At 34.8% G+C, this 26,378-nt stretch overlaps 2 protein-coding genes across 2 annotated transcripts in view; one reads left to right on the top strand and one right to left on the bottom strand.

The window, feature by feature from the left end:
* The window catches only part of LOC144959260 (solute carrier family 13 member 2-like), a 32,823-nt gene extending 24,631 nt beyond the window's left edge, over window positions 1–8,192 (top strand). Inside the window, exons 10-14 of the mRNA XM_078891804.1 lie at window positions 1,310–1,458; window positions 2,865–2,971; window positions 4,899–5,060; window positions 5,623–5,760; window positions 7,523–8,192. Coding sequence (XP_078747930.1) covers window positions 1,310–1,458; window positions 2,865–2,971; window positions 4,899–5,060; window positions 5,623–5,760; window positions 7,523–7,669 — 703 coding nt within the window. The 3' untranslated portion in view covers window positions 7,670–8,192. The remainder of the gene's footprint in view (window positions 1–1,309; window positions 1,459–2,864; window positions 2,972–4,898; window positions 5,061–5,622; window positions 5,761–7,522) is intronic.
* Window positions 8,193–15,181: 6,989 nt separating this feature from the next.
* On the bottom strand, window positions 15,182–23,278 carry LOC144958719 (uncharacterized). Its single transcript, XM_078890890.1, has 4 exons — window positions 23,167–23,278; window positions 18,300–18,400; window positions 17,018–17,113; window positions 15,182–15,989 (listed from the first exon to the last, which is right to left on the bottom strand). Exons 1-4 carry the CDS (start codon window positions 23,173–23,175, stop codon window positions 15,902–15,904), a joined length of 294 nt encoding a protein of 97 aa, XP_078747016.1. The 5' UTR covers window positions 23,176–23,278; the 3' UTR covers window positions 15,182–15,901.
* Window positions 23,279–26,378: the final 3,100 nt, after the last annotated feature.

Genomic DNA, 26,378 nt, shown 5'->3' with positions numbered 1-26,378 from the left:
AGATAGAGAGAGAGAGAGAGAGAGAGAGAGAGAGAGAGATAGAGATAGATAGATAGAAAGAGAGAGAGAGAGAGAGAGAGAGAGAGAGAGAGAGAGAGAGAGTCTTTGTCTTTGTATTTGATTTAGTAATGTATGGAACCAAACAGGAATTGCCATTTATGGACAATAAAGATTTATTATAATTATAATTATATATATAATAATAATAAAATAATATAATAATAATTTAATAATAATAAATAATAATAATTAATATATATAATAATAATGATTAATAATAATATTATATTATTTTATTATTATTATTATTATTATTTATTATTATTATTATTATTATTATCATTATTATATCATTATCATTATCATTATCATTATCATTATTATTATTATTATTATTATTATTATTATTATTATTATTATTATTATTATTATTATTATTATTATAATTATATTATTATTAATTATTATTATATTTATTATTATATTATTTATTATATTATTATTATTTATATTATTATATTATTATCATTATTATTATAAGTATTATTATATTATTGTTATATAAGTTATTATTTATCATTATTTTATTATTATTATTATTATTATTATTATTATTATTATTATTATTATTATTATTATTATTTTATTATTATCATTATTATTAACTTTTTTGTTACTTGTTTATCTGTAGTTCACAATCTGTTACTTATGTAATTAATTATAATCTGTTTGTAACCAGTTTATCTTGAATTAATAATCTATTTTTTTTTACTTATTTATCTGTAAATAATAATCAATTTGTAACCAGTTTATTTGCAATTGACATTCAATCTGTTACTCGTTTATCTATAATTCATCCTTTAATCAGTTTCTCAATTATTCACAATCTCTTTTTTCATGTGCGGCGATGCGGTCTTGTGGTATGACCCTCACTTTCGGATCGGAAGGTCCTGGGTTCGAGCCCCGCTCGGCGCATAGTTCAGTCCTTAAAACAGGCTCTTCACTCACGTTCTCTCACTGTACTCAGGTGTAAAATGAGTACCTGGCCGTTAACAGTGTTGTTCCCGAAAAAAATTTGTAATATCGCCTAACAGACGTCAGGTCTCGTCCTACATGTTACGTGTTGCTGTTGGTTAGGGACCCCTTGTAAAGGAGCATACTATTTCCTGTCCCATCAATGTTTTGTTCGTCTGTAGTGTTTCATTCATCCTTTTTTGTTGATAAAGGGGAAACCCGAAACGTCCACATTATCTGTGTTCGTTTATTAAATTGAAGCTTACATTAAATCTCACATTGTTATTTATTGCAGCGTAAAAGATGGAACTGCCGCCATTTTGGTGTGTATTCTGGTATTTGCCTTGCCCTCCACCCTCCCATTCTTGGCATCTTACCCTGACTCAACACATCCCGGTACGGATCAACATTTTGGTCAGGAGAAGGCTGTTGTCAAAGGTGACAGTGAGTAGTAGTAGTAGTAGTAGTAGTAGTAGTAGTAGTAGTAGTAGTAGTAGTAGTAGTAGTAGTGTAGTAGTATAGTAGTAGTAGTAGTGTATTAGTAGTAGTAGTAGTAGTAGTAGTAGTAGTAGTAGTAGTAGTAGTAGTAGTAGTAGTAGTAGTAGTAGTAGTAGTAGTAGTAGTAGTAGTAGTAGTAGTAGTAGTAGTAGTAGTAGTAGTAGTTGCTGTTGTTGTAGTTGTAGTTGTTGTTGTTGTTATTCTTGTACCACCACCAACAAAACGTTATTGTTGACCAATTTTCTACTTGTTAGCAGTCAGCTAATTAAGAGCTTGATTTCGTCTGTTTCAAATTACAACAATGAGCCTATAGATAACAATTTGGGTTATCAGACCTGCAAAAAGTATCAATCGGGCTCGAACAGTGGTCTTTCGGGTATGAGGCAATGCTGAACCCACTCGGACATGCCATCCCTTGAGAGTTCTTATAATGAATGGACTGTTCTCGTCACTAACATGTCGAGAAACTATACAGTATTCAAAATATTATGTTTATAGCAGCTTATACAAACCATTGCAAAACTTGTCATTACCTATAGTTACGTAATATGATTATTTATCACAAAAATTTTCAGAATGACGCACGTTGGATTCATTCTTCTTGTAGAACGAATATTACTGAGAGGTTCTAAAAAAATAAATTACAGTATGTTTGAGTTTGACTGAAGAAAAAAATGTATCTATACAGATAAGAGAGGATAGATTGAAATGGTTTGGGTATGTAAAGAGAGACGAGAGAGGGAGTACATGGAAAGGAAAGTATTTGATTCACAATAAATAGCGGGAAAGAGGAAAAATGGACGCCCAAAGACTAGATGGTTGGATAAGGTAAAGGACGATATAAAAGACCTGGGCCTGGAAGATCATGCTCTGAACCGAGATGCATGGAGATGTCACGTTCATTATGCGGGATAAGCTGAAAGAAGAAGAAGACAATGAATATGTTTGAGTTTGAGTTACAAATGTTTGTGTTTTGAAACGAACATATCTAGCTATATTAGAGACTTGACATGAACAAATCAATCAATTATGTTTAATATCACGCGATGGTATCAACTCAAGACAAGTAGGGATTATATTGAGATAATGGTGCTATGCGCTCAGATAAATTACATACAACATCCGCCAGCCGGACATAAAGTACCAACACGCAAAATTATGAATAACCTTTAAAATTTATAGTCTGATTGATACAATTTCGTGAAAACTACTCATAAAAATGACTGCCTAAAAAAAACAATAACAAAGAGCTGAGTGACGTGGATTTCATTATTTCTATATTGTATTTCGTCTGATTGAAAAATACAGTCTTTTGCGAGACCATTTACTTGCAACGTCACTTTCTTTTACAGAAATACAGATTCGGCCCTTACTAAATTGGAAGTATGCCGTACACCATTTCCCGTGGGGCCTCATTCTATTGCTTGGTGGAGGCTTCGCCATATCAGCTGGATGCAAGGTAGACGCTATATTTATTTAAGTCGTTCTTAAACCTCTTCATACCAACTACAGGAAAATCGTCAAATTTGTTTAGATACAATAAATTATACAATTTTCTTAATCAGATTTGTATCGTATATTATTTTTTTTTTTTATGAAAAATTGATGAAAAATCTTTGTTTTGTGAATTTTGTTATGCTACACAAAGTGTATGCATATAATTATAATCGTCGAGTTTGTACTTACTTCTACTCGGTTTGAGTGTTTAAAAAGAATCAAGTTTTCCTGAAAATGGTTGGAAAGGGGAGAATTAAACGACATAATAATTGGCCGAACAGATTGATTCACATTGATATCATGCGTTTAGGTAAAATACATCCGGATATGACGTTCAATCACAGAAAACAATGTGTAACCTTGAATGTTTATATTATGTAGCTGGGTGGGGTTCCCTACCTCCATAGTGGACAGGGAGGTACATATCGTGTCTTCTATCCCCGTATATCTGTTTTCCAACATGCTTTCTGTCTTTGTCTTGGTATGAGATTGCTTGGTTTTGTCCTGACCCTGGCCGGAGTCCTTGGCTGGGAGGGAAACAGTCAAATGCATAGTTATTGTTTTGGGAGATGATATTTTTTTCCTCTGTTATGTATTATTATATTTGTTATTTTTAATGTATAATGAAATGTAAGCATTTGAGTGGATTCCTCTTTGTTGGATCTTGTGCTTGTGTCTGGGTGAGACTTATAGGTGATCTCAGACTAAGTACATTGATGGCATGCTCTTTGAATCTACATCTGATCCCTATTTATTCCCAATTCCCCTTGTCTTACTTTCTCTTGGGTGCTTTAATTGTAATTCTAGAACTTTCTACTATCCCATTGTCACCTTTTTACTGGCGCTGATATAAATAACCTAAATGTGTTGCAAGCGCCGTAAAACCCTTAAAAACAAACAAAAACAAATTATATTATGTAGTCTGAATTGATATAATTGAGTCACAAATGTAAGGTTTCACGCTAGAGAAACCTGGGCGGGGTCCTTTGACCTCCCATGGTGGGCAGGAGGCCATGCTGTGTCTTCTATCCCCTTATATCTGTTTTCCGAGTTGGTTTATGTCTTTGTCTTGGAATGGGATTACTTAGTTTTGTCCCAGCCCTGGCTGAAGTCCATGACTGGGAGGGAAGCAGTCAAACGTATTGTTATAAATTTGTGAGATTATTTTTTTCCCTTGTAAATCATCTCTGTTATGGATTGTTATTTGTTTTATGTATTCTGTAAGCATGTGAGTGTGTCCCTCTTAGTGGGATCCTGTGCTGATGTTTGGATGAGACTTTAGGGTGATCTCAAACTAAGTACATTGATGGTATGCTTTTGGAATCTACATATGTTCCCTATTTGAACAAATTCCCCTTTGTCTTATTTTGTCTTTGATGCCTAGATTGTAAATCTAGAATATTGTGACTATACCGTTTTCTTCTTTTTACTGGCGCTGAAAAGACCTAAATGTGTCGCAGGCTCTGTAAAACCCCTTAAAACAAACAAACAAAAGAAACGCTACAGAAACCGGGATAAACTCGGGTTCCATGGGCCCATTGGCTCTGAAGGAATACTGTATGATAGACTACCATCTTATCCAAAGGGTTCAAAGCAATTATCGCCTACGAAAATGGGGTAGACTGACTCTAAGTCTAAGGGTCTAGGTGTTCTGAAAACTATCCCAGTATCAAAATAATTAAACCGGAGATTTTTTTTGTAATATATATACAACAGCGTGGATCTTTGGTTCGTACCCTATAGGTACTGAGTTGGAACACCCGCTATGTTGTGTAGCCTTGAGCAAGACACCTCATCCTAGATAATCCAGTATTCCCTTGGAAGAGACAAATATTTCCCCTACGGGATTAATGAAGGCAATCTATTTATTTATTTTAACACTATTTCAGGAATCGGGGCTGAGTCCATGGATAGGAAATGAACTGACTTATTTCAGGAATTGGAATGAGATCGCTGTCCTCTTCATCATCTCCTACATCAGTAGTGCCAGTACAGAGTTTGCCTCCAATGCAGCCATGGCATCTATCATGATGCCTATTCTACAACGACTGGTTTGTGACTACCACCAACATCATCAAGATCACCACCACCACCAGGACCACCACCATCATCATCCTCATCATCATCATCATCATTATAGGTGTCGGCGTCGTCATCATCATCTCCGTCGTTGTCCTCGCCATCGTCATCTTATTAACCATCATTGTCTTCTTTCCACTGCTACCACAACAACAACAGCAACAACAACAACAACTGCTACTACTACTACTACTACTACTACTACTACTACTACTACTACTACTACTACTACGACCGCCGCCTCCTCATTATCGCCACATCATCATCATCGCCATCATCATCATCATCATCATCATCATCATCATCATCATCATCATCATCATCATCATTATCATTATCATTATTATTATTATTATTAGTAGTAGTAGTAGTAGTAGTAGTAGTAGTAGTAGTAGTAGTAGTAGTAGTAGTAGTAGTAGTAGTAGTAGTAGTAGTAGTACGAGTAGTAGTAGTAGTAGAGTATTTTCCTCCTCTATGATAAAATAAAAAGCTGACTATTATATCTCTTCCCCCTCCCCCCTTATCAACTTGCAGGCATTGTCCACACAAGTCCACCCAATAAAATACATGCTACCATCTTGCCTCGCCTGTTCATTTGCATACATGTTACCCGTAGCCACGCCCCCTAATGCCATTGTCTTCAGCAGTGGAAGACTCAAAATAACAGATATGGTAAGTTGTTTCAGTTATTGTCTTAGTTTTATTTATCAGTAAATTAGGGCAGGAGGTCACGCTGTGTCTTCTATCCCCTTATAATAGCTGTTTTCCGAGTTGCTTTATATCTTTGTCTTGGAATTGGATTACTTAGTTTTGCCCCAGCTCTGGCTGGAGTCCTTGGCTGGGAGGGAAACAGTCAAATGTATAGTTATAGTTTTGGGAGATGATGTTTTTCCTCGTAAGTCATCTCTGTTATGTATTGTTAGTTGTTTTACGCATTCCGTTAACATTGAGAGTGTTCCTCTTAGTGGGACCCTGTGCTAGTGTCTGGATGAGACTTTAAGGTGATCTCAAACTTATATACACTGATAGTGTGCTCTTGGAATACACATCTGTTCCCTATTTGAACCAATTCCCCTTTGTCTTACTTTTTCTTTGGTACTTTGATTCTAAATCTAGAATATTTTGACTATTCCGTTATTTTCTCTTTACTGGCGCTGAAATGACCTAAATATGTCGCAAGAGCCCTTCAAAACAAAACAAACAAAAAAAAACCCTTATCATTAATTTAATCTTAATTGTATTGAAACACTGGGAATCCCATTTGCTCAGTTGGTAGAGCACACACTTCCCAACTCGATGGACCAGTCCCGTTCCTGGGTATTATGAATATTTTTTCTGACGTCTTGGTCAACCCAGCAGTGATTTCGATATGGTCCTCGAGTCTGTTAGATCTGGCGGAATGTTCTTTACGATAGACTAGCGTATTATCCCAGGGTTATTTTGACATGTAATTGTCCAATTTACGCTACTGAGATAGGATTAGACACGAGCCCCATAGCTGCCAGGGGCCTGGTTGGCGGAGGCAATGTCCAAAACAACTTCTATACTTATTGTGGAAACGTGCGAGGATAGTTTCCATTTATTCCTAAGCTGCCATTACACATTTTTTAAAGCTTTTTGGTAATGTTCTGACCGGATCCAGTCCTAGACGCAAAGCAAAGCAGGCTTGCAACAGACGAGACAATGGAACAAGTCATTGCCCTCACTTTGCACAATGAGGCAGGCTACGAACAGAAACTACATATGGATAGGGTCGTTTCCATAGACCTATGGGCGGCGTACGATACAGTATAGTGCAATAAGCAAGTGCTGAAATTTGCAAAGATCATAAGGTGCAGGACGACTTTGAGGCTGTTATCATCTCTAGTAGGGCAAAGACAAATCCACATCACCCAAGAAGACTCTGCCAGCAAAATAATGAAATGAGTAAGGGATCATCAGGGATCTGTTTTAGTTTAATGCCTAAAATAGCAATAAGCCGAACACTTGCTCCTTGAAGCTGCAATATATGTACGGACACCTGGGTCAATGCCCATCGATGTTGAGGTGCAACCTGGCAAATCTCAATTCTTTTTACACATGGACTCACACTGTTGCAACACGATTTTTGTCGGAGCAGTTAGGGTGTTAAAAATGAATATACGGACAAAATAATGATACTTAAGATAGTTGTTGGATATATATATATATATATATATATATATATATATATATATATATATATATATATATAATATATAAATATATATATATAATATATATATATATATATATATATATATATATATATATATATTATATATATATATATATATAGATCGTTTGGGGGCGATTAATCATTTACATATTACAAATTGACACCGATATTTTATCCATTTCTGTATTTTAAGATCAATTTATAACAATTCCTGTTTTCAACTCTCATTTTCCACAGATGAAGGCAGGCATTGGAATGAATCTCATGGCAGTTCCAGTCTTGGTTGGGATGATTGCTTCCTTGGGGAATATCGTCTACGACTTTGAGAACATTCCACCTCAATTACTGAACATGACGTTGTCACCACGGATCGTATCTCATTAACCCATTTACGGCAATGATGAACTTATTTTAAACCCTTCTCTTCTTCTTTTTCTGGTTTGAACTGTATAAAGTGCCATTTTTAACCAAGAGAGCATTAACAGCGATGTGACACACTTGCTTTATTGAAGTCGAAGTTGTTTTAACTGATCTCTTAGTGAAATCGGTAAGCTCTGATTTAAGGTTAGAGTGAATTTGATCCCCGCCAGTTAAGGGTTAAAATGCATGATTATTTTGGTATTATTAAGAAGTCTGATGACCCAAATAGCCATGGCTTCATTATTTTAATTGAAAAACTCAACAGCAAATAGCGACAACAACAACAAAATAATTCAACAAATAATTTTTGGTTCCAACCCAAACACGCAGGACGAGACATGACATCCAAGAGGCGTCATCACATTATTTGTTGGTTTACCGGCCTGATACTCATTTTACGGGTAACTAAATACGTTTCCGAAATCAGGTAGATAGAAGCAATAAAGATAGATAGGTCTGCAATTCTTTTTGCAAACCGTAAAGCATCCTTTAGTTTTATTTTTCTTTTATCTATTTTTTTTTTTTTTTTTTGGAAATGCCCGCATATTTTGATTCATGTTCACAATTTTGAGCACAATAGACAAATGTGTGACGTCATATTCTATTAATTGTGTCAACAACAATGGAGCTCAATAGACGTGATTTTCGAGCCATGACTTATTACGACTTTTTAATAGGGTTAAATGTATGTTTGTTATGACACTTTGCACAATCTATTTTTTGGGAATTCGCTCCATCAAAATCTCAAATTTATTTTTTTGGTTTGGTGAATTTAAAAGAGGTAGGCAATACCTCAAAGATGATAACCGTGAAGATAGACCTGCATGTGCTGTAGAGGAAAAGTCAGTGGGCATTTCATTTCATCACCTAGTTTCTGGAAAATACTGCACGAATGCCTTAATATCCACAAGGTGTCCGCTCCATGGGTGCGTCACCAACTCAACGATGATAAAAAACAACGTGTTCAATTTTGTACCTTTACGCTTCAACGGTTCGATGAATGTCGATCTAGAAATGTGGAAAACATCATGACTGGTGATGAAATATGGGTTTATAGTATGGCCCTGAAATGAAGCGTCAATCTAGAGTGTGTGGCTCTTTCCTGGTGAGACTCCACCTCTAAAATTCAAGTGATCTCGCAGCGTTGGAAAGCAAATGGTGGTTATGGTTTCAAGTTAAAAGGTTACATCCGACAATACCATTCCAATAGTCACCTCAGATTGGTATATTAACCACTTCATACCGACAGTTTCAGAGAGGTGGAGAAAACAGCGTCCAAAGATTGGCACCACGACAACGCTAGTGCTCACACAGCCCATTCAACACAGTGCAGTCCTTGACTGAAAACAACGTTCAAATCCAAACCCATCATCTGGCCTCTGTGACTTTTTTTTTTTTTTTTGTTCCCAAGGAAAAACTCCTTGGGATTAAATTTGAGACTCCTGAATATGTAAGGGCATTTTGAATATGAAATTTCAGCTACACCATCGGAAACGTGGCATAACTGCTTTGATTCCTGGTTTAAGAGGCTAAAACTTTGTATCCAAGCTCAATAAATAACAATGTGAAATTGAATGTAAGCTTCAATTTAATTAGGGAAACAGATGTCAACAACGCCACTACCACATTATCTTATTCATCTGTAGTGTTTCACTCATCCTGTTTGTTGATAAAGGGGAAACCCGAAACGTCCATTTCATCTGTTTTCGTAATTAAATTGAAACTTATATTCAACTTCACATTGTTATTTATTTCTTTGAGCTTCGAGCAGCCAGATTTACATTATCCAAGCTCAAGGAGAGTACTTTGAGGATCTTTGAAAACATGATGTTAATATCATTATTCCTTATACCCGATTCCGGAAACGTGTGACCCTCGTCCCCATGTGTGCGGTGAGAGACTGTCCGTGAAGGAACGTTTACAAGTACTCAACGTATCGCAGCCTAGAGTGAGACTCGAACCAGAGACCTACATGTCATATTACTAAACCACAAAGCCGCAAAAACTAAAAGAAAAAAAATCCCTGAAATGTTATAAATCTGACCAGTTTAATTTTAAATCCACTTTTCTTGAATGAAATCCAAGATTTCACAACTGGAATACATGTAATTAATTTTGAATGACCGTAACATCTATGTCTGAGCCATGGACGCAAATTCAAATCCACACTCCGACACACACACACACACACACATACACACACACACACACACACACACGCGCGCGCGCGCAAGCACTCTCACAACCATGCCACAAGCGTGTACAAGGTATTGTATTGAAACAGGCCAAAAAACTTATGGAATTTTCAGTATTTCCTGACCATCTGAACAGGATAAGTAAATGGGGTCAGCTATAACAACTTGTTTTGTATATCATAATTTAAAAGAAGAGTTACCGCTACAGTTGAATTGATTCTTCAATTGTTTGTCTGTCATTATATGAAATGTTTATTGTGAGGTGAAAAAGATGAAATTGGTTCACATTTTTGTTCTTAAATTGGGTTTATTTGATAACTTCATTGACCTTTTATATTATTTATATTCTTTTTCTTTTTTGTTCATATGTCATTCGACAATTTTTCGTGTGTTGGTGTTTTGTTGAGATCTCAGTTGTATTTTTTTTTTCTCTCTTGCTTTTAATTAATGTTATATTGTTTGCTTATTGGTATTCAAATGCATCAGACATTCTAGACATTCATTTTTTGGAGCATCATTTGTCTTTTGTCTCAATTTGACTTTTTACATAATTATGATGGAAAAAATGGCATTTATCCATAAGAACAGTATTGTAACATTATTGTCAAATTACTCCCAATATAACTATATATTCGATCTCATTGGTTTTTTTTCTCTCTTTCTTTTTTTTGTTTTTTGCTTATTATATTAAAACTGCATCAGTATACTAAACTCATATTTTAACATCATTTGCGTACGGCACAATTTGACTTTTTTGGACATAATTTGTGGGAAAAAATGGCATTTTCCTAGAGGGACAGGTTATTGTAACATTATGTGTCAAATTTAAAGTTATACATGTAATTGCAATTCATGTCTCTTGCAGTTTTGAGTTTGTCCCATTTTGGCTGCTATTAACATTCCAGATATATGAAGATGAATCTCCTGAAATAATTTTTAAACCACTGTCTCAACTGAGGAAACAATGGAGATGTGCCAAGTTTAAAATCCAAAATAGAGTGACATAAAACAAATCTGATGCATCGGCCATCATCGCCAATAAAGAAAATAAATGTTGGAATTTTATTTTTTAAAGTGACAAATGTGGCCTACCACCTCAAATCGTTACATGACGCTTGGATTTATTGCTAAAATTTGAATTATTAATTTAGAGAAAAAATGTGAACTTGGTTATGTTTGCTTGTTTTAAGGTTTTACGTCTTGCGACACATTTAGGTCATTCAGCCCAGTAAAAAGAAAATGGACGTAAAAAGTTATAGATTACAATTAAAAGCGCTCAAGAAAATAAGAGAAGGGAAATACACAAATAGGAATATATTATATTCGAACAGCATACTACCATTGTGCATAGTTTGAGATCACCTAAAAGTCTCATACTGACACAAGCACATTCAAATGTTTACAAATCATATATATAAAAAATATAATACAATATATAACAGACATACAAGGAAAAAAATCATCTCCCAAAACTATAACTATACATTCGATCTCAGTTGGTCTTTTTTTTTCTTCTCCTTGCTTTTAATTAAATGTGTATATTGTTTGCTTATTGAGTATTACAAACTGCATCAGTATCACTAGACATCTCATATTTTTAACGCATCATTTGTCGTTTCTGACACAATTTGACTTTTTTGGACATAATTTATGGGAAAAAATGGCATTTTCCTAGAGGGACAGGTTATTGTAACATTATGTGTCAAATTTAAGTTATACATGTAATTGCAATTCATGTCCTTGCAGTTTTGAGTTGTCCCATTTTGGCTGCTATTAACATTCCAGATATATGAAGATGAATCTCCTGAAATAATTTTTAAACCACTGTCTCAACTGAGGAAACAATGGAGATGTGCCAAGTTTAAAATCCAAAATAGAGTGACATAAAAACAAATCTGATGCATCGTGCCATCATCGCCAATAAAGGAAAATAAATGTTTGGAATTTTTTATTTTTTAAAGTGACAAATGTGGCCTACCACCTCAAATCGTTATCATGACGGCTTGGATTTAGTTGCTAAAATTTGAATTTATTAATTTAGAGCAAAAAATGTGAGACTTGGGTTATGTTTGCTTTTGTTTTTAAGGGTTTTACGGTGCTTGCGACACATTTAGGTCATTTCAGCCCAGTAAAAAGGAAAATGGGACGGTAAAGAGAGTTATAGATTTACAATTAAAAGCGCTCAAGAAAAGTAAGAGAAAGGGAAATAACACAAATAGGGAATATATGTATATTCGAACAGCATACTACCATTGTGCATAGTTTGAGATCACCTAAAAGTCTCATACTGACACAAGCACATTCAAATGTTTACAAATCATATATATTAAAAAATTATAATACAATATATAACAGACATACAAGGAAAAAAATCATCTCCCAAAACTATAACTATACATTCGACTGCCCCCCCCCCCCCCCCCCCCCCCCCCCCCCAGGACAAAACTAAGTAATTTCATTCCAAGTCCAAGACAAAGACGGAAAGCAAATTGGAAAACCGATGTAGAGGGATAGAAGACACAGTAACTCACTCCCTGCCCACGCTGGGAGGTCATGAACCCCACCCAGAATCCGTTTTGGGCTTTGGGTACATCCCAACATTATGCTATTTAAAGAAGATGGATCACAAATCATGTGGTACGGATCCGGCTCCGTCAAAAAATTTTGAAAAAAACTTTTGTATCTATAATGACAATCAAAAGGATTTTAACATCTTAAACGTATTATTCTACATGAAGTACAAGTTAAAAGCACATGTCACAGTTGATTAACAGCAATTGATTGGATTCAGCAATATTTTAATTATTTTTAATAGTCAAGTAATGGCAAATTATGAACTCTTGATTTGGCACAGTGTTATGTTTGGAATCCCACAAGGATCAGCAATTGTCATTCTGCTCTTATTGATTTTTATTAAAGATTTATCATATGATTATTATTATTTTTGTAGATTCACCGTTGTTAAAAAAAAAAAAAGTAAAAAGAAAAATATCTTGACAGCACCATAATATTGATCATCATCAAGTGCCAGGCCTGTTGCAGACATCGGCGATCATGTCCCTCCAATCATATCTGTCCTCAGATCTTCTCAATTAATGAGGACATACTATGTTTTGTGACATGATATTACTTAGTAGATTGTTACTCACAGTAGGCTGCAATTACTTTCTGTGAGGGCAGTTCCCATAATATTGATAACGTTTGTAAAAAGGCCAATACAAAACTTTGATTCTTTCGAAGAAATATACGTTGTCTAGGGATTACAGAGAAACCTATAAAATCTTCATGAGGCCAATTTTAGATTACTCCCATAGTGGGCAAGGGGGGTACATACTGTGTCTTCTATCCCCTTATATCTGTTTTCCAACATGCTTTCTGTTTTTGTTTTGGAATGAGATTACTTGATTTTGTCCTGGCTCGGGCCGGAAACAGTCAAATGCATAGTTATTGTTTTTTTGACATGATATTCTTTTTCCTTGTAAATCATCTCTCTGTTATGTATTATTATGTTTGTTATTTTGAATGTATAATGTAAGCATTTGAGTGTATTCCTCTTTGTTTGGATTTTGTGCTTGTGTCCGGATGAGACTTATAGGTGATCTCAAACTAAGTACATTGGTGGTATGCTCTTGGAATCTACATCTGATCCCTGTTCCCCTGTCTTACTTTTTCTTGGGTGCTTTAATTGTAATTCTAGAACTTTTTACTATCCCATTTTCTTCCATTTTACTGGCGCTGATATAACCTAAATGTGTTGCAAGCGCTGTAAAACCCTTCAAAACAAATAGACAAAACCCTCAACTGGTCACCACTACATGAAAGACGCACAATCCAAAAAGCCAATGTTCTCTCTAAGGCCCGTCAGGGACTGACAACGATCCCAGTTGATAGCCTTATTCCAAACAGCACTCACACTGTTAATGCTCAATTGGCTTTTCCCCAAGCACCATCCTAATATGGAAACCTCTACCCCAAAATATCAAAATAAATTAATGGCCAAAATGGAGTTGGACTGAAAAGTAAAAGTGATCATAATAAACAAAAATTAATTTTTTAAAATAGCTAAAATAAAAAAGAACAAAAATACCATAATCCGAATGTATCGGGGTCTCAAAATCCTTCTTCAGCCAACAAAATAAATAATTAAACCATAAATACATTGCTAAAAAATAGATAGACAGGAGAGAAATTTTCTGTAAATACAGTACTTTCTTATAAAAAAGGAACTTTTCAAAGGACATGCGAAATGTTTATCTGCCATCGATCTGTTTTTCTTTTCGTAAAGATGTTTTCATTGTTTTTTGTTGCCTGAAGAAGGGTTTTGAGTCCCGAAACGTTCCATGTTTGGTATTTTGTTCTCTTTTTTAAGCTGTTATATTCATTTTTGTTTATTACTTTTTACAGTCCACAGCTTCTAGCAGCTTGGTATGTTTTATAAGATCATAATGAAGACTAAGGCATGTCCATCTGTCCTCACCACATTCACAATATCTTCAGCTGCACAGAGTTGTAGGTCACAAATGATTTGAGTTTGAGTGGAAAGGAGAGATAGCAAGACTGTGAGCTGATGTAGAAACCAATCGACCCAGGAAGGCCAATGTCCCCTGCCTTAAACATGGTGAAATTGTATAAGTTATAAGTGACACGTGGCAGTCTGAGAAATACAGATCCCCCCCCCCCCCCCCCCCCCCCCCCAAACAAATATCTAACGTGACGTGACTTTTGGCACTAAGGGTCCCAATTGCTCAGTTGGTAGAGCACTCATTTCACACACTATGGGACAAAGATCAATCCTGGGTTCAGTCGAGATTTTTTTTTCTGACCCACTATTCACCCAGCAGTGATTGGGTAGCTGGGTCTTAGATCTGGCAGAAAGTACTTTGTGATGATAGACTAGCATCCTATCCAAAGGGTGGCAAGCAATTGCAATTGTCCATTCTATGCTATAGAAACCGGGATAAACTCCAGCTCTACTGGCTTAATGGCTCGGAAGGACTACTTTTCAAATTATTTTATTGATCACTGTTTTCATACACACCTTTTCAGATTTAAGAAATCAAATGTCAATGGGAAGCAAATATTTGGTGTTGATAATTTTGCCAATGATAAAAAGATATATAGAAATAATTTTAAAAAAAAAAAAAAAACTAAAAAAAAGTGCCAGAAGCCAAGCAAGAATCCTGGACCCCAGAGCCGAAGTGCAATGCCAAACCACTCGGCCACTTCCTACTCCCTCTACAAAAAAAGTTATAATTATAAGAAAAAAAACAATACACAGAAGTAAATGTACAATTATAAATTTTATTTAAATATGTCATCCATCACCATTGCAACAGTCTCCATTCACAACAACAAACCACCGTCACACATCTGGGTCAAGATACGCGTTCATATAACCTATGCAGCTTTGGAGCACCTATGACTTCATATGTAAATGCTGAAACTTCCATTAACAATATTACAATTAAATAAATGTGTAAATTTGTCATCAATTTATTCAACTACATTCTATTTAGAACAGAGTGCGTAAGACTGTCTCAACATATTCTTTCTCTTTGATCTATCATATCAGAGCAGACTAGAGGCAATAAAAATCAATCACCAAACTATTTTGTTTAATATTCAAGATCTAGATGTATTCACTACAACCAAAAGGATGTTGTGAAAGATGCAAAAATATGTCCCTTTGTCTCGATTTAAGTATTTAAAACGACCATTTTACTATTAAAACCTACAGGAAAATGATATATTGACATTAATATCATAAATTAATATATTAGTTTTGAAAAAACATAATCACATATTCAAACCAATATTATCATCCCTGATAACCTCTCTCCTCTTATGCCATCTTCATTCATCACACATTCACTTATAGCTTCCATTCATCATACTTCCATTTCCCAAACTTCTCTCCAGATGACACTTCGCACAAACTCACAATCAATTATGTTAATCCATCAATAAAGTCGTAATCGTATGGTCTTGGTCCTAGTGGTGTTTAGCTGCGTGTGTATTTTCCCCAAATGTGAAGCATGAAGACGGATGCAATGAAGATCAAGCTCATAACCAAAACAGGAACTGGGCCACTGAAGAAACAAAAGGAAAATTAGGGGCAATTAGAAAACATTGGCAGTTTTCAATATAAACAAATCATCTGCCCAATATTGTTTTTTTTTCCTGTTCTATTTAAAATACATATTATTTCCAACAAATATTTATCTATCATGTGTGATTCGACTGTTCTAATATTTTCAAAAGCTATACCATAATGATGCAATTATCTAATCAAACTCATTAACAGTAAAAGATGTTTTTTATTTCCTAATTTTCTCCAATACCAGACACAGATAAGAAACCAAACGTTGTAATGATTCTAATGGCATTGATTTATTAAATTGGTGCAAACTTATCTGAAAATAATGATCCATTTTTCAAACCTTGAGTATGAGATTGTTTTCTTTTTGTTTTATCATAAAATTGTGTATCATTTTCCAAATGAAATTAATTTCAAATAGCATTCCTTATCTACAATCATTAAATCAATCAGTCAATAGGTCATATCAACGCCAGTAAAAAAAAGAAGAAAATGGGATAGTAAAAAGTTTTAGAATTACAATTAAAGCACCCAAGAAAAGGTAAGACAAAGGGGAATTGGTTAAAATAGGAAACATGTAGATTCCAAAAGCACACTAAAGGACTTAGTTTGAGATCACCTAAAAGTATCATCCAGACACAAGCTCAGTTCCCCACAAAGAGGAATACAATATATTCAATATTTAACAAAACATATACAATATATGTGAATAAAAATAATACAGTGCATTACAGAGAGATGATTTACAAGACAAAAAATATCATCCTCCAAAATTCTAACTATACATTTGACTGTTTCCCTCCCAGCTAGGGTATCCGGGCAGGGCCAGAATAAACCAACCAGAAAAAGCACGCAAAATTTGAGCACCAAATATAAATAATTGTAAAACATGTTTTGTCAAAAAAAAACATAAAAACTCATATCTATCTTTTCTTTTAAAGCTCAAATTAGGGTGTAGCAGTCCAGGACAAGTCACACTTCTAGAGATTATCTTCACCAAAGTCTTCAAAGTCAACTTACACTTTAATTCCAGGAGAGTCCTCAGTGTAAAATCTCCACATGCCAGCACTATTTCCACCACCGGCTTTGCGTGCACTGGTTGCAGCTGGGGCTTTCCTGAAATAAAAAATAAAAAATGATCATTCACAATTCAATTTACAAAAAAATAATTTATTTAAAAAAAAAAAAGGAAGACCAGTGCAACATTATTCAATAAAAGCAAAAGCAGGTAGACACTTTGTGAAGACATTCTAAATAAATCTGGACTGACTTTCTCATACTCATATTCATGACAATTGAAAATAATAGTTTTGGGGGAAAACTTGATCCGACTTGACTGAGGATGCAAAGTGCCTGTGCTTCATCATATCGCGGTACAGAGACACCCCCCCCCCCCCCCCCCCCCAAAAAAAAAAAAATTGAAAATATGATGCAAAATAAGGTACCCTAGGCATATAATACTTTTTCATTATGAGCAGATATAACAGTCATTATCATTTCTCTACATGTAAAATTTATACACTTTGACACAAATGGCTGGCAGCAAAAACCACTATTTCTTATTGTGATCATCATACCATACATAATGAATACCAAAAAAATGAGGTGGTGGTTGTGGTAATGGCAGTAGTAAGGATGTTTTAGTTTTGGTGATGGTCATTAAGATTATGGTTGTGTTGTGGTGAGGACGATGATGATGTGGTGATAATCACAGTAATAAATATCAAAATATTGTCGGATAAGAGGTGGTAGTTACGTTGATGGAGATGATTATATAGTATCGACTACAATGATGATGATGATGTGGGCGATGACGATATTGCAGTGGCCGTGAAAGCGACAGTGATAATATGCTAGTAAAATCTCGTAATAATACTTATTTCTGTCTGAGAATTTCAGGAATTCAAATGGGAATACAAATGGGAATACAGTGGATAACAGGTTTGAGGTGCTAAGTAGGTTGTTAAATGGCAAGACTAGAAAAGAAATGTGTTTTTATTGTCATTCATCATTCATGTCACATTTATTATCTAGTTTGTTGACTAACAGGAATCTAAAATGTTACATCATTTATATTAGCAAATTAAAAGGACACTCCTAATCTTGCCAACTTTTCCCCAAAAAAATCTGGAAAGTTTCCTGGGCTTTAAATTGAGATGTGACAATGATTTTAGTTAGCTGAAATAAAAAAATAATATTAAAAAATTAGGAAATCGGGAAATGAAAACAAAGATGAGGAATTTCCAGATAAAATGACTGGCAGGTCAAGTAATTCTATTCCCACAAGTTAAAATGACTATACCTTTGTCTAGCTGTGGTACCTCCTGAGGATCTGGGGGTGATAGTCTTGGATGGACCTCCTCTGGATGAACCACCTCCAACAGATGTTGAACTTGCTGATGCCTGAAGAAACAGGACAAAAAAAAATTTAAAAGAGGGAAATGAATATCTCTCCCAGAAATCAGAGGCATAAAAAAAAAAGTAGGTACAATCTAAATAAATAAAACTCATTCAGAAAGCAATCCAGAGAGAAAAAGAAAAAAAATATATTTTAATAAATCTTGTAGGAAACAAAATAATCAAGGCAAAAAAGGAGAGAGAAAAATAAAAATAAATAAAAACTCGCCTAAAAACAGGAACAAATAATCAAAGTCAAAAATAAATAAATGAAAAAGAGAGAGAGAGAGAGAGAGAGAGAGAGAGAGAGAGAGAGAGAGAGAGAGAGAGAGAGAGAGAGAGAGAGAGAGAGAGAGAGAAAGAGAATTCTCACATGCTAACAGTAACAGAAGTTATTATTCAGAGAAAAAAAAATAACTAAAAATATAATAATACTAAAAATAATAATAATAATAATAATAATAATAATAATAATAATAATAATAATAATAATAAGGAAAATAACAAAATTAGATCTGAAAAAAAAAGCGGCATACTTGGGTCTGTTTAAAAAACGAATATGAATTGTCTTGGAAAGGAGATCTAACTCACTTGTCTCTCTATCCACAAAGACTTCCGTGTGACTTAAAGTTTACGTTTAGTTTACGCGCTAGATAATTTTCCACTAATTTTGGATTAGAAATATGTCTTCATTGTTTTTATAGTTATTTTCATCTCTGATTCGGATATGTTGTTGGATCTAGTTTTGTGGACATGTTATACTAAAATATTGAATAAGAGGGAGATAGGAACAGAAATTTGAAAAAGTAGGTTAGTGGTCGGTCCGTCGAGAGATTTATTGGTGAATTAATCAAACAACCAACTACGATCAATTTCCCCAAAATAGTGATTAGAATGGACAAATTTTAGAAAGAAAGGAAGACCAAGGCCATTACAGCTAACAGTAGGTATGTAGTAATAGTAAGTAGTGAAATTTATAATGGTGGATCAAGTATGGATTTGCAAATTGTGGCAATTCAGACTCGAATCCAAATAGTCTCCTGTGACAGTTCGGACTCAAACCCCAATTGGGGGGGGGGGGGGAGGAGGAGGAGTGCGAGCAATGGGCAGGGAGTGGAATTGACAGAAGATGAAGAAGAAGAGTTCATGAGGAAGTTGTTTTGCCCATAACATTGTGACCGTAGAAGAATTATTGCCTGTCTAATACTGTACTATCTGAAATATTGATTATCTTGTCCTGATTTTATCTGGACATCGTGAAAAGTTGTTGGAAAGGCTTTTCCTTTAGATTTAGACCAGTTACTTTGACTGACTTTTGTTCCTTATCAAGGGTTTAACTTTTCTTTTTAATCTCTAGCTGGACTTCCAATTGATTACGTGTTGATAGGTACCATATTATACCATCATTGTTATTTTCAGTAGCATAAATTTTATGTACCTGTCAATAAATTAAAATAAATCGGAATCGAAGTGACTAGATACAGTGATGGTGATAGTGATAGTGATACAGCTCTAACTCTAACAGAGCAACACCTCTAACATAAAACTAGATTTCGTTCCAGATTTTTTTCAGATTATTTGGCTATTTCCATGTCTAGTTTGGCACTTTGTAAAATAGTTATCACAGGTGATTAAAGAGAAACGCATCTGTGAATAACGACAGCCGGAATAAAATTAGAGACAGAAAACTGAACTGAACTGGGGAGGTCTTCGGAACACCAATCTTCATCTATCTCTCTGGCTGTTAGCGACTGATAATCCCTGCACCATGGCGTTATTTGTGAACCTATGTGACTAACTTTGGTATCATTATAAAGGGCACAAAACAAGCTTTCTAACGGTTTATTTCATTCTTAATTCCTGATTGTATTTCTCAAAAAGCTTATGTAATAAAAATTTATAAACTTTTAAATTATAAGAACTTTTTAAATTATGGATACATTTTAATTATACTTCATACATCGATAGACAATTAATTGAAGAATATCTCTGCCAAATTTCATCAAAACCGATACACTCGCTCATTATTTTATTTTTTCCGCCATCAACCCCACTTTTTAGGACCAAAACCTCATATTTTTTCCATTTTCATTTATCCTTAATTTTTTCCATACTTTCCATCCATGAAAATGATTTATATGAAAATAAAGCTTATTTTCTGACCATTAAAATGATACCTAACACTTGCCATTTATTATTTAATTGAAACAAAATTACTGAAAACAATAAGTGGGCCATGTTGACTGTAAAACTCAAAATTTCCCGATCGCCGCGAGATGCTGGTTTTGAGGCAGCAGTGAAATCACAGATTCTCTCTGTAAAATTGACAAAAAATTTAAGGCCGTCATTATTCCCAGACGCCCGTCTGGGGATAATGAAAATTCGTTATCCCCAGACAGGTGTCTGGGATAACCAATTTTTGTTATTCCCAGACAGGTGTCTGGGAATTACGAAAATTGGTTATCCCCAGACGCATGTAGCAAGTGGGCAGAAAGATTTTATGCAAAATGCCAAACTAGGCATGAAAAATACCAAATATTCTGGAAAAAATACTAGTGGTTGTGTCCCAAAACAGTTAATATATCAAGTGATATTTAACACAAGATGAAAGTAAATAGTGATCAAATGTCAAATCCAGCTCTTTTTTAAAAAATATTTTAAAGCAAATGGATCAACAAAATTTCTTTTGTTACTTTGATCTGAAAACGTCAAACTGGCAATTCGACTTTTTATTTTCAACCAGGAAGAAAGTTGTTAATCATCAAATCTGTTCATAGTCCACCAACCATTTAAATTTTCACTACCTACCTACCTGTTAACTTTATTGATCATCTCTTGTTTCTATAATTTGCTCATTCTGGCCACAATTTTGGGGATGACCGGGAATTTTTTTTTATTTCGCGGATGAATTCCTAGGCCATGGTGTTGTTCGCCCCAAAGCCCAAAACCGACACCTGTTATTTTCCTGTCTTCTTCGCACAAGACAATAGAATTTAGTATCACACATCCACAAAACTAGATCCAACAACATATTTTTATTCGAATCAGAGATGAAAATAACTACCAAAACAAGGAAGCAAAAATGGTGGAAATATGTTTAGCTCATATATGAATTTAAGATATTCCGATAGCGGTGTGGATAGACAGCTCAGTGGGTTAGGCCACCTTTCATTTTACTCCTTTTAGCTGCACAGATTCAAACCAGTCGCGACCCCCCCCCCCCCCCCCCCCCCCCCCCCACACACACTTTTTTTTTACTTCTTCTTTCTTTCTTCCCAATTGATGTTCATTATCTTCACTTTTGTTCCGAGTTCCGAGCAAGAGTTTTTTTTTAATCAGTTGAATTTTTTATTTCTCCGATAATATTATTTCATTATTTAATTTGCTCTAGATCTATTATTGTTTTTTTTTTTTTGTTTTGGTCAAATGATAATATTAATAATAATAATAATAATAATAATAATAATAATAATAATAATAATAATAATAATTGTAATAATTGTTATTATTATTACTCTTACCATCATAATCATTATTATATTATTATCAATAATAATATTGTTTTTATTATTAATACTCTTATTATTATTATTATTATTATTATTATTATTATTATTATTATTATTATTATTATTGTTAACACTATTCCCTGCTCCGAGGGAAATTTTTCTTTTTTCTTTTTTTTAAAAATATTTTGACCTAAACCTTAGAGTTGTTTGTTTGCTAAACCTTTATGTAAATGTTCCGTTTCGGAGCATGAATTTCTTAAATTGTTTTTATTTTTAAAACAATTATTGTTGTTTTTTTTCTTCTCTATCTGACCATTTGGTCGCTCTCTGAATATTTCTGTATGTTTGCTTTTTAATTATTTATTCTTTTTAGACACTATTTGAGATCGGAGTGGGGACGAATATGACAATTTGCTAGAAACTAGAAAGGAACTAAGAGAGAGAGAGAGAGAGAGAGAGAGAGAGAGAGAGAGAGAGAGAGAGAGAGAGAGAGAGAGAGAGAGAGAGAGAGAGAGTTTAATTTTTTTTAAAAAAGAGGTGGGGGGAGGATGGATGGGACATTTATCTCTTTCAACTCTTTTCTGTAAAAAGAAGACGGAATTAAAAAAAAAAAATTGACGTTACCAGGATTCAAACCCACAACGTCGATTCTGGTCAAACTTCCAGGGCAGACGACTAAACCATTCGGCCATTACACCCACTTCGAAGTCGACGCATATTGTGTATATGTAGTAACAACTGATTTTAATGTTGGTTAATTTTATGTTTTTATATATATTTTATTAACTTTCCTTATTTCTATGTGCATTTAGAAACATTCCATATTCTGGATTATGGATAATTGTTTAAAAGAGCGGAGTTTCAAATATGCGTCTGGGGATAATAAAAATTCGTTATCCCCAGACAGGTGTCTGGGGATAATCACAGCGAAAATTTAAATAGAAAAATATAAATAACTCTGGGACCGTAGGTCGTAGAGAAACAAATAAGGTATCAAATTTTATGTTTTTTCAAGTCCCATCCCCCTGACTGAGTCAAATCAAGATATTTTGAAAATTTTATCAAAGTGCCTAGTCAATCACTGTCACTGTCACCGGTGGGTGGTGGACAGTGGACACACAGGTCAACTTATCGTTTCAATAGAAAAATGGACCAATTGGAAATGGATGACGTCTGTCATTAATAACCGTCATTTTCATATCTACATTCTTTTTTAAAAAATGGTTACATTATAAATTATTACAGCAAATGTTTAAAACGTACGAGAGCCATTCTGTTCTGTTCCTTCTGCTAACAGCTTTGATTAGAAAAGAAAGGAAGTGTCGCGTGGGACCGGAAGTTTATAGATGGCTTTTTGCCACGTACTTTGTCTACAGAGAAATAGTCCGTTGTGGTAAAGGCGAATGCCTATTCCACCGGACCGCCTCAAAAGCCGTTAGAATTTAGATGGTAAAAATTGAAATTAGTTGTTGGGTTGAAAAATTATGGAATATTTGTTAAATCTATATGTCCTATTGATGAGAATGAATTGAGTTTCTTTAAGTGACAAAAATTAGAATTCCGAATGTCAGCTAAAATCAACATTAAAATAAAAATAATTTTTTTTTTAAGCCAAGTAATTCTACTATGTTGAAAGCTCAACCCGAATTAATACCATTTTGAAGAGATCAGACACATAATGTTTACAGAACGGAACATCAGACTTCATGAACGAAAGTCGTTTATGGGGTTGTTTATCATTGTTGTCAAGGAGTATATTTAACTGATAGCCCACATAGCGGCTTCGGGCAATGAGTTTTAATAAATAGAATGGATTAATGGAAAAATAGCCAAGCAGATAAATAGATAAATAAATAAATGGGGTCATCGGTGGTTTCGTTACCATGTTCCAACCATTTTAACTTAAAGCAAATGAGCAAAAGTCGCCTTCCCTTAAACTGATCCACTTACACGATGAGGCATTAATTTTTAAAAGAAAAGGTGACCATAATTTGTCTCAAAACGGTATTATTATGTCGGGTTGGATCTTACGTTTAAAATTGATTTTTAAGGTTGGCTTTTAAAATCTGATTTTGGAGGAGAATGGGTTTTGTGACTCTTCACTTTCGAAAAACTTAAATCTCCTGGAGAGGCAAATTAGGGAGCAGGTACTACTAGTAAGATATGATAAGATGTTTATAAAATGACCACAGTCAAAGTCGAGATAAAAATACAAAAAAACAAAACAAAAAAAAAACAAAACAACAACAACAACAGAACATCCCCCCCCCACCCCCATCCCCATTCCAATGGGAATCGAACCTTAGACCTCCTGATTACAGTCTTACGTATTAGTATTTTGTGATGCAGCAGCAAGGGTTCGCGGGGGGGGGGGGGGGGGGGGGGCGTACCTTTGTGAAGAATAATAATTATCGTCACAACTATCGGGTAACCTTTCTGATGTATAATGGTTGCACGTATGACTGGAAACCAGGAGATATGAGGTTCGATCCTCAGTTGAGACCGGCTTGTTTTTTTTGTTTGTTTGTTTGTTTTTTTGTGGGATCTCTCTCTCTCTCTCTCTCTCTCTCTCTCTCTCTCTCTCTCTCTCTCTCTCTCTATCTCTATCTATCTCTCTCTCTCTCTCTATGCTTTGTCTGACATTATTTCACAGAGACTTTCTCACATCTTTAAATTCCCCAGATCTGGCCATCTCTAGTCCTTTCCGATAGAATACTAGATTTTCCCGCTAGGTCCCAATGTAATAGAAAACCAGTGTAATATAAACAACAACAACAACAACAACAACAAAACCCAAACAATTTAAACAAGCAATAATAAAAGAAAGAAAATAAATCAAATAAACATTTTTAAAAGCCCAGCGTTGAGAATTTCAGCATATTATAATAAATAATAGCATACACACACTGTACCTGATCAAAGGGAATAATCACAACTTATGACAAGACCAACGTCCACATAATATAATATGCAGTCTGATAGTCTGATTACCGAACGCATTATGCGCTTGCTTTAGCATTGTTGAAATGGAAGATAGTTTACGTTGGTTTGACCTATCTCCATACCAACACAATGAGTCCATCATAATTTGGGTTATTAGACCTGTAAATAGGTACACGTCGGACACGGCCCTATTCCATGACGAAAAGTAAATGGTAAATCTCGATTTAAAGTAGAACCGAAGACGTTTCCACTGCCCCCTCGTGCAATTAATTCGGGATGGAATGAGACATAACCACTCCCTTTGCCTGATTCGGACAGTCTGAAAAGTCGGTATTTAATATAAGTATAAACAATAGTAAACGAAGCGAACTACACCGTTAAATTATCGATGGTATGCCTTTATTTGATGTTGTTTAACCTTAAACGTTGTTATAGTCCGATTGAAAGAATCTAGTGAGAACAAATCACCCAACTGGCGGTCTAAAAACAATAACAAAGAGCAGAGTAAGGTCAACTTCATACATTATATTAATATTACTTGTAAACAATCTTTCTTGTTTGTCCGAGTGGGCTTGAGGCAGGCTGTCTCACAGATCCTTTGTTTTGATTGGTCAAATAAACTGGTTAATAAACGTTTGTCATTCCCGTTATGGTTATACACAAAAGACTTGGCAAACCTTTGCTAGTCCCAGGTTTGAGAGGTTTTTTTGTGTGTTTTTTTTTTTTTGGAGGGGGGGGGGGTGTTATTCTCTCCCAGCCAAAGACTCCTAGGCGAGCCAGGACAAAACAAGTTAATCTCATCCCAAGGCAAAGGCAGAAAGCAAGTTGGGAAACAGTCGGATAGGTATAGATAGAATGATGTTGACGTCACTCGAGTTTTTGTTATTTTTTTTTTTTTTTTTGCCATCCGCGTTTACGAGTAATTCTCACGAACTGTATTAACCAGACTATAGATGCTGTGAGCTTGGCTAAGAAGCTCACAACATTGCCATTCGGAAGCACAACGGACCAACACACAAAACTATGGGTAACCTTAAACATTTAGGGTCTGGTAATACAGTTAAAAAACGCGGATGGCATAAAACAATAACAAAGACCCGAGTGACGTCAACTTCATTCTATCTATAAACATTTAAGGTTACACATAGTTTGTGTTGATCAGTTATACTTCCGGATGGCATTGATGTGAGCTTCTTTGTCAAGCGCACACTATCTATAGGGGATGTAACAAGCGACTTCACTACCCACTGTGGGAGGAAAAAAGACCCAACCCAGTAGCCCCTATCAACGACGTGCCCAAATAAATGAGAAAATAAATACATATGAAATTGAATAAATGGATGAATGAATGAATGAATAAATAAATAAATAACTTACTGTCTTTTCCTCTAGGCGCTTCAGTTGCACACAAGTCCGACACAGTAGATCTCCAATCATCAATTTGCTGCCATTTTTGACATTTTGATCTTTATGACTTTAGTTTTTGTAACATTTATTTTTAATCCCAACTTTTGGGCATTACTTTGGACCAT

The sequence above is a fragment of the Berghia stephanieae genome, chromosome 13 (genome assembly GCF_034508935.2).
Source record: "Berghia stephanieae isolate SIO BIC M18660-M18661 chromosome 13, UCSD_Bste_1.3, whole genome shotgun sequence".
In the NCBI taxonomy this organism is placed as follows: Eukaryota; Metazoa; Mollusca; class Gastropoda; order Nudibranchia; family Aeolidiidae; genus Berghia; species Berghia stephanieae.
Note: the sequence above shows the minus strand (reverse complement) of the source record. Positions and strands in the feature narration are given on the sequence as shown.